The 14,746-nt window shown below is 46.6% G+C and overlaps 7 protein-coding genes across 7 annotated transcripts; 3 read left to right on the forward strand and 4 right to left on the reverse strand. All coding sequences in view use genetic code 12, as the record gives it.

The window, feature by feature from the left end:
- Window positions 1-218: 218 nt before the first annotated feature.
- AMS1 (alpha-mannosidase) lies at window positions 219-3,518 on the reverse strand (the record flags this gene model as incomplete). The annotated part of the gene is made up of 1 exon (XM_029033272.2): window positions 219-3,518. One exon carries the CDS (start codon window positions 3,516-3,518, stop codon window positions 219-221), a length of 3,300 nt encoding a protein of 1,099 aa, XP_028891864.2.
- A 1,306-nt stretch (window positions 3,519-4,824) lies between these two features.
- On the reverse strand, window positions 4,825-5,055 carry CJI96_0001258 (uncharacterized protein; the record flags this gene model as incomplete). The annotated part of the gene is made up of 1 exon (XM_029033273.1): window positions 4,825-5,055. The coding sequence occupies one exon, from the start codon at window positions 5,053-5,055 to the stop codon at window positions 4,825-4,827; it is 231 nt and encodes a 76-aa protein (XP_028891865.1).
- Window positions 5,056-7,859: 2,804 nt separating this feature from the next.
- On the forward strand, window positions 7,860-8,555 carry SOD1 (superoxide dismutase SOD1; the record flags this gene model as incomplete). The annotated part of the gene is made up of 2 exons (XM_029033274.1): window positions 7,860-7,872; window positions 8,104-8,555. The coding sequence occupies 2 exons, from the start codon at window positions 7,860-7,862 to the stop codon at window positions 8,553-8,555; spliced, it is 465 nt and encodes a 154-aa protein (XP_028891866.1).
- A 129-nt stretch (window positions 8,556-8,684) lies between these two features.
- RBT7 (Rbt7p) lies at window positions 8,685-9,560 on the reverse strand (the record flags this gene model as incomplete). Its single annotated transcript, XM_029033275.2, has 1 exon — window positions 8,685-9,560. The coding sequence occupies one exon, from the start codon at window positions 9,558-9,560 to the stop codon at window positions 8,685-8,687; it is 876 nt and encodes a 291-aa protein (XP_028891867.2).
- Window positions 9,561-10,127: 567 nt separating this feature from the next.
- CJI96_0001261 (hydroxyacyl-thioester dehydratase HTD2) lies at window positions 10,128-11,036 on the reverse strand (the record flags this gene model as incomplete). The annotated part of the gene is made up of 1 exon (XM_029033276.1): window positions 10,128-11,036. One exon carries the CDS (start codon window positions 11,034-11,036, stop codon window positions 10,128-10,130), a length of 909 nt encoding a protein of 302 aa, XP_028891868.1.
- Window positions 11,037-11,741: 705 nt separating this feature from the next.
- Window positions 11,742-13,664, forward strand: CJI96_0001262 (TFIIH/NER complex subunit TFB1; the record flags this gene model as incomplete). The annotated part of the gene is made up of 1 exon (XM_029033277.2): window positions 11,742-13,664. One exon carries the CDS (start codon window positions 11,742-11,744, stop codon window positions 13,662-13,664), a length of 1,923 nt encoding a protein of 640 aa, XP_028891869.2.
- A 107-nt stretch (window positions 13,665-13,771) lies between these two features.
- Window positions 13,772-14,668, forward strand: RPF1 (rRNA-binding ribosome biosynthesis protein RPF1; the record flags this gene model as incomplete). The annotated part of the gene is made up of 1 exon (XM_029033278.1): window positions 13,772-14,668. The coding sequence occupies one exon, from the start codon at window positions 13,772-13,774 to the stop codon at window positions 14,666-14,668; it is 897 nt and encodes a 298-aa protein (XP_028891870.1).
- Between the last annotated feature and the right edge of the window lie 78 nt (window positions 14,669-14,746).

Genomic DNA, 14,746 nt, shown 5'->3' on the forward strand with positions numbered 1-14,746 from the left:
CTTCTTGCGTCGTAGTACATGAGATAATGCTCTCTCATACTTAGCGCGCGAGTACTAGGAATGAGCTCTATTGGTAGGAAAGGCAAAAGACTACAATTGCTTCCAAGCCGTAACGAAACAAAACTTACATAGGTCCTACGACGGGAACTTAAAGCAAAATCGATAAACTTGAAGTATTTGATAAAGGTCTTCTTTTGTGTGTCGAAGTTAGAAGCAGCTCATTTGAATACAACCTTGTAGGTGGCAATTTCAAAACCTCTTAAAGAAATTGGAACGGAATTGTCTTCCAATTCGATCTCCTCTTCAATCTCTTCCAATGCGTTGGCTTTAAAAACTTTGTCAACAGACAATCCAAACTCAAGCTTTCCTTGAGACAGGCCACCTAGGGACTCGTAGACACGAACGACAATTGACTGCTGACCCTTGTTTTGGACCTCAATTGCCTCCGAGGTTGTGACGTCTTCATCGTCCTCACTTCTCTTGACATTCGATAAAATCAATGACTCGTCGCCAGACAAATGGACAGACTTAGTGAGAGTCTCTACCTCAGTTGGATCACCGTGAGTGTACAAGAGCTTGTAGTTAAAGTTTTGAGCCAACTTGACAACATCAGAGTTCAAATAACCCTTGTGTGGGTACAAAGCATAGGAGAAGTCGTGAGTACCCATGTCACACAAGTCATCTGGTGCCTTTGGAGAACGAAGAAGTGACAATCTCATCAAATTACCGTGGATTGCTGCGCCGTACTTGGAGTCATTGAAGATAGAAACACCATAGTTGTGCTCAGACAAGTCCATAAACTTGTGGTGACATACTTCAAACTTTGCAACGTCCCACGAGGTGTTATAGTGCGTTGGTCTTTGAGTGATACCAAACTGAGTCTCATACAGAGCGTGTTGAGCTGTTTGTAAGGTGGTAGGGAACTGCACTCTCAAAAACTTATAGGTTTCGTGCCACTCAACATGGGCCAGGAATTTGATGTAGTTGTTTTGCGCAATCTGCTTGTTGTCGGTTACACCAGCGAGAGAAATGGTGGTTTCAATATAGGACTTAGACGAAATCTTGTGCTTCACAACCAACTTGGACTCCAATGGATGACTGGAAGATGACACAACCTCACCATTCTCGAGGAATTCGAACTTGTTAAGCGAGTAGAGCTCGGTGTCCCAAGCAGGGAAGTTCAATGGCTCATCATCAAAGAGAACCAACTGGTTACCATATCCAGAAGAAGCCTTTGTCTTTTTTGTATCAATAACTTGACGACCAGTGCTCAAGTCCTTTACCGACGAAAGAGTACCGTTCAGTGTAATCTTCGCCTCGATCAATTTGTTAGTTAACACATAGTGATCACCCACCTTGGTTATAGAAGAAGGATACTTGAGGTTCTTCTCACGTATAAAAGTATTGTCAGTAGTGTTGATAGCGAAGGTGGTTGAGCTACCAGAGTTGAGACGGACAATGTCTATATCAAGACCTGAGACTTGATCATTCGGAACCTCAACCAACTCAATTCTATTCCAAGGTAAAGTGTTCACTGCTACCACCTTTTCGGAGTCTTGATGTCCAGCGTGATTCAAGGCATCCTTGATCAATTTGTTCAATTCCTTCAATCTTTTCCTGAGCATTGGCTTTACTTCCTCATAATACACCATTCCGATACAAGAACCTGGAATGACATCATGGAATTGACACAAGGCAATGTCTTCCCAAATGTCCTTGATTTGCTTGGAGGGGTACTTGTAGTTCTTATGGTTAACGGACAAGATCGAAGCAAGGAATTCCAAATCGTGAAGTTTGATTTCGGCCTGCCTTATCCACTTCTTGATATCAGCTTGACTTGTGTAAGTCCCTCTGTGGAATTCCAAGTAGAGCTCACCACACCAGGTTGGAAGGGTTCTACCCTGGTCAGACTTTTCCAAGACATCATCGTAGAAGTCTTCGACAGTTTTTCCCACGTGGACGGATGGAATAGATGCTGTGGTGTTGGCGACACCTCTGCATCTTCTTAACTTCTCCAACATTTCTTCGGTTGGTCCTCCACCACCATCACCATATCCATAAAGCAAAAGTCCCGTTGGCACATCTCTCAAATTGTGATGCTGGTTTTGAGATCTAACAACGTCGCCAAAGTGAGCAGCAGCAGTATAGGTGTTTGCTGGTGGCATGTGAACAAGAACCTGACTCCCATCAATAGCCTTCCAATTAAAAGTAGTCAAAGGAAACTGGTTGATGTTGTTCCAAGAGAGCTTTTGAGTCAAGAACTTCTCAATTCCCACGATCTGACAGATTTGAGGGACCTGAGAAGAGTAACCAAAGGTGTCCGGCAACCAGAATACTCGTGAACGCTCTCCAAACTCCTCAATCATGGCTCGTTGGCCCAACAAAAATTGCCTGATCAAAGACTCACCACTGGGCATGTTAGTATCGTTCTCAACCCAAGATCCACCGATTGGCAAGAACTGCTTTTTGGCAAACTTTTCTTTGATCTTCTTCAAAATCTCAGGGTGGTCTTGCTTCAACCACTTGAACTGCTGCATTTGAGAAGCCACAAAGATGTATTCCGGGTATTCGTCAGCAATTTTCAACTGAGTCGTCCAGGACCTAACTATCTTACGTCTGGTTTCAGCAAATGGCCACAACCAGGCAGTATCGATATGACAATTGCCCACACCGAAAACGTCAATCTTCTTCAAAGGGTTATTTTCAAAAACAGCCTCGGAATCCACATCAGGACCCAAGAATTCTTGAGCAAGCTTTCTGCACTTCAAAATCGACTTCCTGTCGTTAGGGTCAAACGTGTCCATGATCTTATTGGCGATCAGCGCAGCCTGGTACTTGTCTCTGCCGCCAGGCAACTCTCTGGCGGCATCTCCAAGAATCCAAAAGTCCCAAAACAACTTCCTTGCGTTCAAGTCCGGCCACACCAAATCACACCTGCTGAGGGTGTAGTACTTATTTGGGTCCGGATGGCCCTGGTCACCAGTTCCAAACATGCCATTGCAGGCCATTTCCAAATAAAAAAGCTGTTTTTTAGCCTTCCAGTACTTCTTTGGAAGCTTGAACAATGTTCTGTCGCCTCCGGTGAACGCTTGCAAGGGGACTCCATCATGGTCATAGATAAGGCCCTCGTTGCCGCAATCCCAATTGAAGTCGATTTCTTCCACGTCCTTGTTGTTGAGCCAGTGCTCTGGGATGGTCCATTCTATCTTGAACCAGAAGGTTCTCCAAGAAGGTCCAAAACTGTCGCCTTTCTTTGCGTGTTCCCACTCGACTTCGTCCCAGTTGATATCACGAAAGAGCGGTCTCTCGGTGTTTCCCGGGCCGCTCTCGCCCGGCGTTCTCCATACTTTCAAGGAAATGGCATCTGTGTTTGAGTCGACTCTTTCGTGGTCGTAGAACTTGGGCAAGTTGAGCGAAGGGTACTGACCGCCCTGGTCAGTAAACTGTCTCAACCTGCTCTCGTAGAGATGGTCAATTGGCTTAAGCGTGGGCTGGTGGTTGAACCTATCGTAGCCCATGGTCGAAATATTTTCTTAGAATTTAGGACTTTGGTGCACTTTTATATGCTGGGTAGCTTCTTTTCCTATGGTCTATTTTCTGCGTGGCTATTGCTAAGTCTGGGGTAAAGTGCTATATAAAGCCGAAGAGTCGCACTGCCGAAAAGGGAGGCAGGAGAGCCCCAGGGTGCCGGTTCCTCGCTCAAATAGGCGCTGGCTCTAACTTCTGTGCACCCGCCAATGGAAGAAGGGGGGGGGCCACCTGGCAGGCCTAAGCAGAGTGGAGCCTGTACGCTGGCAATTCTATAGATAGGAGACGGAAAAAGACACGAGGATTGCGAAAACGAGACGAGAGTGGGACTTGCGAGAGAGTCCGCAGTAGACTCATAAGGGCTCTTCTGGCTGCGAACGCTCAGGATACCCACACCGAGGATGAAGCGAGCCAATTGATAAAGTTCGGTTCAATCAAAGGTCATTAAATCAATCGCGGGGCGGCAAACAGAATTGTAATTTTTTAGCTTCACAGTTCCCGTGAAGCTTACTTCGGTCACATCCAGGTTTGAGAAGCCATTGTGTCAGTGGATACACTCACTGCGACGTCTTATCCACCAAGGTGATCTCCTCAACGGAGCCTAGTGGATTCTTCTGACAACGCTGGCGACCTCGTGCCTATCCGCGGGTGCGGCTTGGGACACTATCGGGCTCCGCGGCGTCTGGGTGAGCAAGGATTGCGTAAAGTGTAAGAGATTGGTAGGAGACATAGAGTGCAGTTAGCTGGTTATAGTGTAAGTAGGCGATGTATCACGAAAAGAGACATGAGAATTTGGTATTCCTCGATGAAGACGCAGGAAACAATACTTGAGTAATGTCAATGATCAGCCATAATGTTTGGGCTCTCCAATAACGTTCAGAACTCAACTGTGAAGTATCTGCTACCACAGGATCGCCAAGTGCACTGTGGTAACCACTACTCTTACACTGAACCCTCAAAAGTGCAATTGAGGCTGCCCCGGTGGCTCAGACTGCTCAATCAAAAATCGAGTAGGCGAGTTGTTCAGCCCGCTCATGCTTCCAAGTACTGAGGACGCAAAGCAGTGTGGGTGTATTCTCATGAAGACCGCTACAATCCCTGGAAACGTCTTTTTCGCTCTCAATACCTCAATTGTGAAAACATCAGCAGGTTACCGTATCTACGAATGCCCGGTCGATCCGACAACGCCTCCATGGATCTCGTTTCACATCGACACACTGTTCAAAACTTCTTTCTTATATTGCGATCTTATCAAGGATAATGTCTAGTCGTGCCATCATTCTCGATCAATCTGGCTTACTTATTCTCCTGGATTCTCACCTCCTGGTTCTCCTCGATGTTGAGGATCCCGTCGTGGCCCTTCAAGGTCTCAATCTCCACTGGGGGCAACTTGGCCACAAAACCCTTGATCAAGGCGAAATCGTCGAGCACCTTACCTCCCAACAAGGAAACCTGGTTCTTGACCTTGCTCACAAGGTCGTCATTAGCGTCTTCCTTCAATGTCACGATGTATGTTCCTTCAGCCATTCTTAACTCTTATTCCCTTCTTCTTTGATTGAGAATCGATAAATAATGTTGAGAATTCGGTGCCCCTTTATAAGCCACTGTTTGCTGCGCGCCACTCTCACGGTGGACGCAATTGCTTTATCGGGCTTGCCACTGAGTGGGCACTATATGCGCTACTAGCCTCAATGGCTTGGACAAAGAAAACCACATATAATGGATTGGCGAGGCCACTTTCGGCGGCAGATTTTCTTCTGACACCAATTGAGTCATCATAAGTGCCTCGAGAGGTGGGTATCTCAATTCTGCAACCGTTGCTGCTTTACACCTTCTTACAGATTTTTCTGCCTTGCTCCCACGCCTTGCCCCAGATTCCGCGCAGGGCCCTACGAAAAAATAGAATGGCGGCTACTAACTCAACCTCAGATCTAATTGCAATGGGGCTCTTTGAAACGCTCAATGCTTTTTCCGCCAAAGTGCGTCGAGTAGGCTTTTACTTGTACGTGGGACTTGTGTTTGGGTCGCTTGGCTGGACGTTTTTTGAGATGCATCGTTTAAACAAGCAACTTGAAAGAAAGAGGGAACGGGAAGCCCAAGATAACGAGGAGCCTAGACACAAGAGATCGAAGTCCAATGTGTGAAGTTTGAGAAAAAGGATGCAATAGTGGAGGTTTGCAGGTGCAAAGAGCGTTGGAATATTCCTGGGCTAGTTGGTGCTTGCCGATGGTTGCAAGCTCACTCAAGGACCTAGTAGTCAATTTGATTCGATCAAGGAGGATTGAGTTGACGACCATCGAGCTGAATACACCATTAAGAAGATGTTGAAGGTATGCGGTGGCATCACCTGAACTTCTGTGAACGCTCAACTTATTACTTCACATCATGCTAAGAAATTGTTTTCACAAATCAAACAACATAATAGCCAATTGCACGCTGCTTTAGACAGCTTTCTTATGACTTGAGGCAGCTTGAAGATGAGCACTGGGTGCCCTTTCAGCCTCAGGTATACGGACCATCACAGTAGCAGAAACTGTTTTTCGAACATAGAAAAACCACAATCACAAGACTAGCAAGGCTCAAACGTCGAGAAAGAAGGAGACAAGAGAAGGAGGATTACAAATATCCTGGATGCAAAAGGTCGATTTGCTTGTCTGTCAAGGGGTGTGTTTGTGGAATCTGCTCCTTTTCTGCTTTCGCTAATTTCCTACGATCGCCAGGCATGTTGACCTATGTTCAAAACGTCGAAAGTATCAGCTGAAAAACGTTGCAGTTGTGGCATCGCCCGCTTTTACCCCCCGAGCTCTTCTGTGTGCTTCCTCCTTCCTCCTCTACCTACTACATAGTTAAAACACCCTCAGCAACTCCCCTCGCAAACTGCAACCCCTCAGTCCTACAATACAGTCGCCTGCAATAGCCTCCCTCTGATGTGCCCTGCAAATTACCCTCTCCTCTGTTAGGGGCATTCTAGCAGGCATAACCACACTGGTGCTTTTCTCCAGGGCCCATATATACCTTGTGCGCGGCCATAGTTGCTAGCGCTCACGTATAACAGCGCTTCTTCAAATATTTCAACATGCCACAAACCAACCTCTTTTTTTTCCCATGATCGCCCTTGTCATCGTGGCCGGAGTGCTAGTGTGGCGAGCAGGCGTGGCCATGAAGCACCGTTTCTGTGGCAACCACGAGTCAGAGCTTCGTCAGGCGTCCACCGCAGAAAGAGGGCCCTATCGAGACGGCAGCAGGCGCAAAGCTCGCTCAAGTTTCGACAGCGACACCACCTTAGTGGCCTAGAGGATGGGGCCAATAGAAAATGATTAGAGCACCGATTATGAAGAATAACAAGATAGAGAGAAAGAAAAATGAAACGATTTGAACAAGGAAGATGTCAATAGAGCTCAACTAAAGTTATAGATCAGACTGGGCAGGTGGGCATTGTGTGTGGCGAATTGAGTGGATCTACGGGGCAGTGGAGCTGAGGGCATTGGAGAACATTGATTCTGAGGCACTGGATCTGTTGATGTGGTGAGAGCTCGCACACTAGTATCAAGCCATGCTAAACTGATTCCAAAAAAAAAAGACTCACACTCAATTGCACTTTCTTCACTTTGGCCAGCCACGATTGAAGAGCACCACTTCCACCTCACTAGCTTAGCTTCTGACTTTTGCACTCCCAATGTATTGTTCGCAGTCAGTATACTGTATGAGCGAGCGCTTTGTCACGCTCGCTGAGTTGCAGCCGTCAGAATCCGAGCAAGCAGTGCACAGTTGGGAAGCACAAGCACAGCTTGGAAGCTAGATGAAGGGACTAGAAAAGATAGACCTCCAAAAATGATTTTTTTTCGATTTTCACAAACCAAAAGTACAAATCATTGATGAACTTGACGGGCTCAACAGACTAACTGGAGGAGCTATCTCATGCTCGCACTGTTCACTCCGTCTACTGTATGTGGCAGCAGCAAGAATTCTCGCTCCTTCGAAAGCAAGCGCTTCCGAGTCTCGAAACATGAAAAATCAGATTTCAAGGGTACACAAAAAATACATGTAAACAATTGAGCTGGAATCTGGACATTTGTGCCAATTGACGGTCCGTGGTTTTGCTGAGTTGGGCAAAAAGCTCATTTTCTCTGGTGCCCATCTCATTTTGCAATTCTCCCGGCTTTTCTCGCAGTATTGCCGTTCGCGGAGTCTCCTCAAGGCCACTCGTGGGTTCCGCCTGACGAACTGCACGAAGTCTGGCTTCGACACACCCCTGTGCCGCCGGGAGGGAGGAGCTTATATATCCAATTGCTCCTTAGCTTTTTCTGGTATCGACATAAAACACATCAAAAATGGTTAAAGCAGGTATGTTTCGTTTTTTGCAGCCGTTTGCCAGCCTCAATTGGTCTGCAGCTCGCTTGGAGCATCTGCCCATCTTGTTTGGCAAGAGTATTTGCTCACCCTCCAGTGAATGAGCATTTATTGTGACCGAGTGGGAAGAGCTCTATTCAGCCACCCAACGCCTGCCCCCGGGAGCATTTAAAGCGTTAAACCAAATATGTGGGCCTTCAATTCCAATTCCATACTAACGGCCAGTTGCTGTTGTCAGAGGAGACTCTAAGGTTTGCGGAGTTGTCAACTTCGAACAAGAAAATGAAAATGACCCAACCACCATCTCGTGGGACATCTCGGGCAATGATCCCAACGCGTTGAGAGGCATGCACATCCACCAGTTTGGTGACAATACCAACGGTTGTACCTCTGCTGGCCCTCACTTCAACCCCTTCTCCAAGACCCACGGTGCCCCAGAGGACGACAACAGACACGTTGGCGACTTGGGCAACATCACCACCGACGCTTCTGGCGTGGCCAAGGGCACCAGAAAGGACCTTTTGGTGAAGTTGCTTGGTCCCAACTCTGTCATTGGCAGATCTGTGGTTGTCCACAGTGGCACCGACGACTTGGGTAAGGGCGGCAACGAGGAGTCTTTGAAGACTGGTAACGCCGGCACCAGACCTGCTTGTGGTGTTATTGGCGTCACCAACTGAACAGAAGTGCCTCGGCCGCTGCTTTAGCGTCGCCAATGCAATAGTGTGTAGCTATGAATGCGATGTTCTATGAAAAATGTCTAGGTAAAATTTTCTTAGGTGAAACGATCGTATGGAATTGAGAAATGTCTACTTTGGAAGATACCACACCTCGCTGGGGCAGTGGGTCTTGCCAAGCGAGTCTATAGGCTTGTACTCACCGGTGAGAACGTTGCCTTTGACATGATAGTAGTACCAGATCTCAGAGAGATTGCCGTCGCGGCAGCCAACATATACTTTACTTCCGTGTGCCTTCTCTAATGCAGCCTCAATGGCGCTCAAGGAGTAAGGTTTTTCAGCGGAAGGCGTGATTCCGGCGTTTTCAAGAAACAAGTATGTAGGCAACTTTTCCCACACTTCCACTGTTTTCTGGAAGTAGGCAATGGCGTTTTCATGCTTCTTGTAGGTGCCAGAAAAACAGTCGGGGCGAAGAGTGTTGAAACACGTGCCGTGCTTGTTGTACTCGTGTTCCCAAAGGGATTCTGACCCGCCGTTTTTCACATTGGAGTTTTCCGTGTTGACCCAGTACTTCGTCATCACATCGTACAAGTCCTTGCGCCCGAATTGATTGACTATTATGTCCTCCAAACTGTCTGAATCAGAGAATTCTAGCTCTGGCCTGCAAAACTCGTGATACGATCCGTCACACAAGTCATCCCAGAGTCCATGGATGGTGAAGACATTGGAAGGCGTATCTCTCTTTCGGGTTTTGTCCGACCTGGCATTCTCGTTGTAGTCCCAGAACTGTGTTTGCATGATAACTCCGAAATTCTCGTAGCAGCACGAGTCTTGAGAAACGCTGCCAGGTGCTGAGCACGAGAAGTAGTTGTTCTCATCAACACCAGAGCAGGAATGGACCGGGTAGTCAATTGGACTCAAGCCAGAAACAAGCATGGGTTTGCAAACGCAGCTGGGTGCTGCAATGGCAAGGCTGGCGATTGACAAAAGCGTGAAGAAGCCGAACATTGTTGTCTAAATTATTGCTCGTACTTTGGTGCTGTCTTTATACCAGTCGATTCGGGTGCAAATTATAAGCGACGCAACATGTAGCATACACGTGTGAAGGGTAACGCAAGGGGAACATAAACAGTATTGGCACGTGTGAAGTCATTGCCATTTTTGTAGACGGCAGGTAGGCCCAATGAGATGTAATTGGGAAGGTACCAGGCATTTTCACTTGTTTGACTAGTACTAGGAGATAGGCTTAGTTGAAGCCATACCAATAGACGGCTTGAGTTGCGCTTTTTGTCAGATTACGAGTAGCACGGCTCGGTTCGTCGATGCGGCTACTGCTCCCATCCAGCAAAATAGGAGACTTGATTTAGAGACTGACTTGATTCGAGGACTTGCCCTCGAAATAATGTATGGCCAGCTTGAATGTTAGCAATTTCCAACATGGTTGCGAAATGGGCAAGGTGAGACAAACTCATCTCTAGGATATCATCCGTGAATGTGAAAGACAACTTCGATAGCAGAAATGTCAAGCCAATTATCAAAGTTATCGCTGAATCATCATATCTAGACGTCCGACAGTCAACCGTACGTGCTCTTTTCTCTCACAATCCCATGACATAGATTCCTTGAATTATCCCAGACAGAAATCTCAAGGGAATCATTGGCAATGGCCCTTCGAAGTTCTATTCTTAATACTCTGTTCACGTAGCAGGGCTCGCTCATACGATAAGTGAACGACTTGATCTCCTTCGCTGGAAACTCCAGAGCAAAGTAGTGAAGCATCACATTAACGAGCATGGGGCCCAGTACAACAACATCAGAGAGACCCTCCTCCTTACTGTAGTTTTTATCGTGATGTATCTTGTGTAGGTTGTAGGAAAGAGCGCTGAACCGAGAGACTTGCCCCTCAGAGATGACAAATTCAGCTGACTTGTCGCATGATGAATGCTGACCAACCTTTGACGTGTTTTGATGGTCATTATCGACCGTACAAGCTTGATCGTCTTCTTTTTGCTTGTAAACCAACGTCCTTATCTCGCTTACGAGGGACTCGCCCTCCTCACTTCCAGTAACTTCCCAGTTGGCACCTGAAAGCCGTTGTGTGATGCTCAATTTTTTGGTTTCCCTCTCAGTTGTGACGAATACAGACTCACCAACTCGCCTTACCAGGGAGACACGCTCAGCACATCGTAGATGGTCGCCAATCTTTGGAATACTCCCAAATCTTAGGCTACCTGAAACCCACATGCGTCGTTCAAAAAGCTGCTTGCCGTCAAGCTGTGGAGCTTGATAATTGTCATACCAGTCAGAGCCCAAATCAGAGTTTGTTTGGTTGTTGAATATGAGGCTCGTTCCATACATTGTGGAAGTCTTAGACGGTAGGATCTCCAGAAGAATCTGCTTGAGATGGTTGAGTTGTCCCAAAGAGATTGTATCGTCCCAAGTCCAGCGAAGATTCTTGATGGAGTGGGACCATCGAGCCAACATACTGCAGTTGCTAGCGGTTGTATATTGGGTCAGATCAAGTAGATCTCAGAGATGATGTAGTTGTAGTGTGAGCATTATGGGGCTGCGAAGAGGGCCCTAGTTATGTCAAGGAATGGTTGCAAACTGTTGATGAACCGTTCGTGTTGCATAGATTATAGGGTATCTGATTGTGAAGCGATTAATGAGGAGTGCTTGAGGTTTCTTAGTCTCTTTTAATCGTGAAGTAGAATTGTTCAATCTCTGATCATTAACTTCATGCTTGACCCTGCCCAAACTATGAGGTGAGTGTAAGTGAGCTCTTCAGCAGAAGTAATGAAAAAGCAGACAATAGATTGAATGGACTGGAGTTCTTAAAAATAATTGGCAATCGAAATAACAGAAACCTTTGGATACCACGTACATTTAGAAATCTCCATTGATGTGAAAAACCACCGGCTCTCCACCCATAGATTGAGGGCTTGGTAGTTTTCGCAGCCATACACACAGCAACTCAGTAACCCCTTCGACCAAGCTAAACTTTTGAACATTGAACTTGCAGCCACGAATCTCACCAATCTATAAGCAATTTCACCTACACTGGGGTAAAAAGAAATCCTCTCTCACTGTATTTTCATAACTCCCCAGGCCCACCCATCTTCAACAGACCCTCATACAGTCCTTTCACATCAGACCTCACCACTATCTCTTCCTCCCAACCTCAGTGCAATGGCCACAGTATCTGGAGCGTGTGTGATCTCAAAAGTCTCTGGTCTTGTCCAGATCCGCGAGGACACCACGCCGTCCAAGCTTATGTGGAAGGCAATCGACCAGGACAAGTCTCTTGAGATCCCACTCAATGCGTTATCGAGGCTCCAGACTACACCCGATTCGTCTCCCAAGATGGTGCTCAAGCTCTTTTATTCAGAGCCGCCAAGCACAGAAGTAAAGGACATCAAGCTTTCGTTCAATAATCGACAGACAATGACGGCGGTCAAGGAGGCGCTCCAGACGATTATTGCTAGGCAGAAGACGGTCATCAAGGACACAGATGGACAAAGTACCGCTACAGCGTCGCCAGCGCCTGGAGAGAAAGATGCAACAGCCACTCCCGAGGGGACTCCTGCTCCAGGAAATCCTTTGGATTTTTCAAGCCCGAAATCTTTGTCAGATGCTAGCCTTTTGAAAAACCACGAGCTCCAAAAGAAAGTGTTGCTTGATGATCCGAACTTGCGTAACATATTCACGCAATCGGTCATTAAGTTCAAACTCTCTCCCACCATGTTCTGGTCAAGTCGTATTGGCCAGCTACGAACTTGCGCCTTGCAGATCTCCCAGCATAGGGGCCCGTATAACGTTCTTTCTACAATCAAGCCAGTTGCAACGTCAGATAATCAGGTTAATGTCAACGTCACGAGATCTACAATCAACGAGATTTTTGAAACGTACCCTATCATCAAGCGTGCATTTAACGAGCTCGTCCCTGCCAAGCTCAGTGAAGGTGAGTTCTGGTCGAGATTCTTCAACTCAAAGCTTTTCAGACGTCTCCGTGGTGACAGAATAAATACACAGAACACACGAGGCGATGTCATCATTGATAAGTATCTCGAAGAGTCTCTGGAAGTCCCAGACACGAGTAAGAAATCAGCCTCTGAGAAGATTAACACTCGGGAGAAATACCACGTTAATAAGTTTCTTGATCTTTTCGGGAACGACCAAGATAACTCACAAAAGTTGGGGTTGCTGCCTGATTTCACCATGAAGTTCTCTGATGAGCATGCAGAAGGTAACGACGGGACAGCACCAGGCCAGCAGTCTAAACGGGATAATGAGATGGTGATTTTGATGAAAAACATGAACAAGCTTTCGAGTAAGATGGTTGACATGAATGCTGAGGAGGCCAAGAAATCAGAAGACGCTGCCGAGGAAGTCAAAGAGCATGAGCAAGAGCTAGATCTCAACGACTTGAATGAAACTGAAGATTTGCAGTTCATTCAGCTACACCTTGACACCGACAGAGCGAGGGTGATTGCTCTGCACAAGAGAGAGAAGACTCCCGAGGACGAGAATGTGTCTTGTGATGAACTCGGTCTGTTCTTGATAAGTAACGAGTTCAAAGCCTCTGCCACTGGAACTGATTTGAGTGAGACGTACAAGTCTCAGAGCAACGATATTGCGAAGGCTGCCACAGATATCACTGCTCTTGTGAAATACAACTATCGCACGTTTAGATCCTTACATAACTTGAGAGATGCAACTGGCGCAACTGGCGAGAAGCTTCTTCCTCAGGACGTCGTCCAAGACCTACTAACTTACAACGTCACCATTGTCGAGTTTTTGCTGCATTTCTGGAATTTATTCCTTAACTCGGGAAATCCCACTCAATTGAAGAAGATTTTCACAAACTTGAGAACGTGTCAAAGAGCTATTGAAGCACTTGAACTGAAGATCTCATCGCTTATTTCCGAGAACCCCCATGTTAAAGCGAACGAAAAGCTCCAGCCGAAGCTATTAAAGGATTTGGAAAGCTGTGTGGCACCCCTCAAAAGCAGCTTACACAAAGCATGCAATGAATATATTGCGGCTGTAAAAGCATCGCAAAATGAGGATTCAAAGCTCAACAGTAATGGAAAGCGTCCTCTAGAAGCATAAACTTCTACCAGAGCTAATGGCTGCGAAATGCCAGTACACACTCCTGGTGATGCTCTGGGCATCGCGAAAGATTAAAGTTCCCACATTCACAACTTCCAACCACCACAATGAGTGCACAAGAGACGACGGCGGAGACGTTGAAAAAAATCAAAAATAAGCAGCGCAGGCAGAAAGTTTTTGCCGCCATTCAACATGAGCGAGCGAAGGAGAGGCATAAGGAGCGTGCAGCAAGAGCGAAGGAGGAGAGGGAGAACCCACAATTGAAGGAAGAGAGATTGGCAGCAAATGTGCCAGACACTATTGAGTCGAAAAGAGTTTACGATGAGACGATCTCAGCTGAGTTCGAAGGTGAGGATGAGTTCTCTGCTCTTTTCAGCAAAACGCAGAAGGATCCAAAAGTTCTTCTCACAACCAACGCCAACGCCAGAAAAGCTGCATATGAATTTGCCGATATGATGATGGATTTTGTTCCAAATGTGACGTTTGTTAAAAGAAAGAGGGAGTATCTGATGAAGGAGATGGCTCAGTTCTGCAACAACAGAGAGTACACCGATCTCATAGTCATCAATGAAGACAAGAAGAAGGTGAATGGTCTTACGTTTATTCACCTTCCCGAGGGTCCCACTTTCTACTTCTCCGTGTCTTCATACGTTGAGCCCAAGGGCATCAGAGGTCACGGGAGGGCCACATCGCATATTCCCGAGCTCATCTTGAACAACTTCAACACGAGATTGGGTAAGACGGTCGGCCGTCTATTCCAGGCGATTTTTCCCAAACAACCTGAGATTGAGGGCCGACAGGTGATCACATTGCATAACCAGAGAGACTATATCTTCTTCAGAAGGCATAGGTACTTGTTCAAGGAGAACGAACGTGTGGGTTTGCAGGAGCTAGGACCCCAGTTCACTTTAAAACTTCGCAGACTACAAAAGGGCATCAAGGAAGAAATTGAATGGGAGCATAAGCCTGACATGGACAAAGACAAGAGAAAGTTCTACCTCTAGTGTGGCAGACAGTTCACAAAGTCAACGCAAAGCAATCAGAGCAGAACCTGCTTTACATTACACGTTGATGAGGTTTTA

This window comes from Candidozyma auris, chromosome 1 (genome assembly GCF_003013715.1).
Source record: "Candidozyma auris chromosome 1, complete sequence".
NCBI lineage: Eukaryota > Fungi > Ascomycota > Pichiomycetes > Serinales > Metschnikowiaceae > Candidozyma > Candidozyma auris.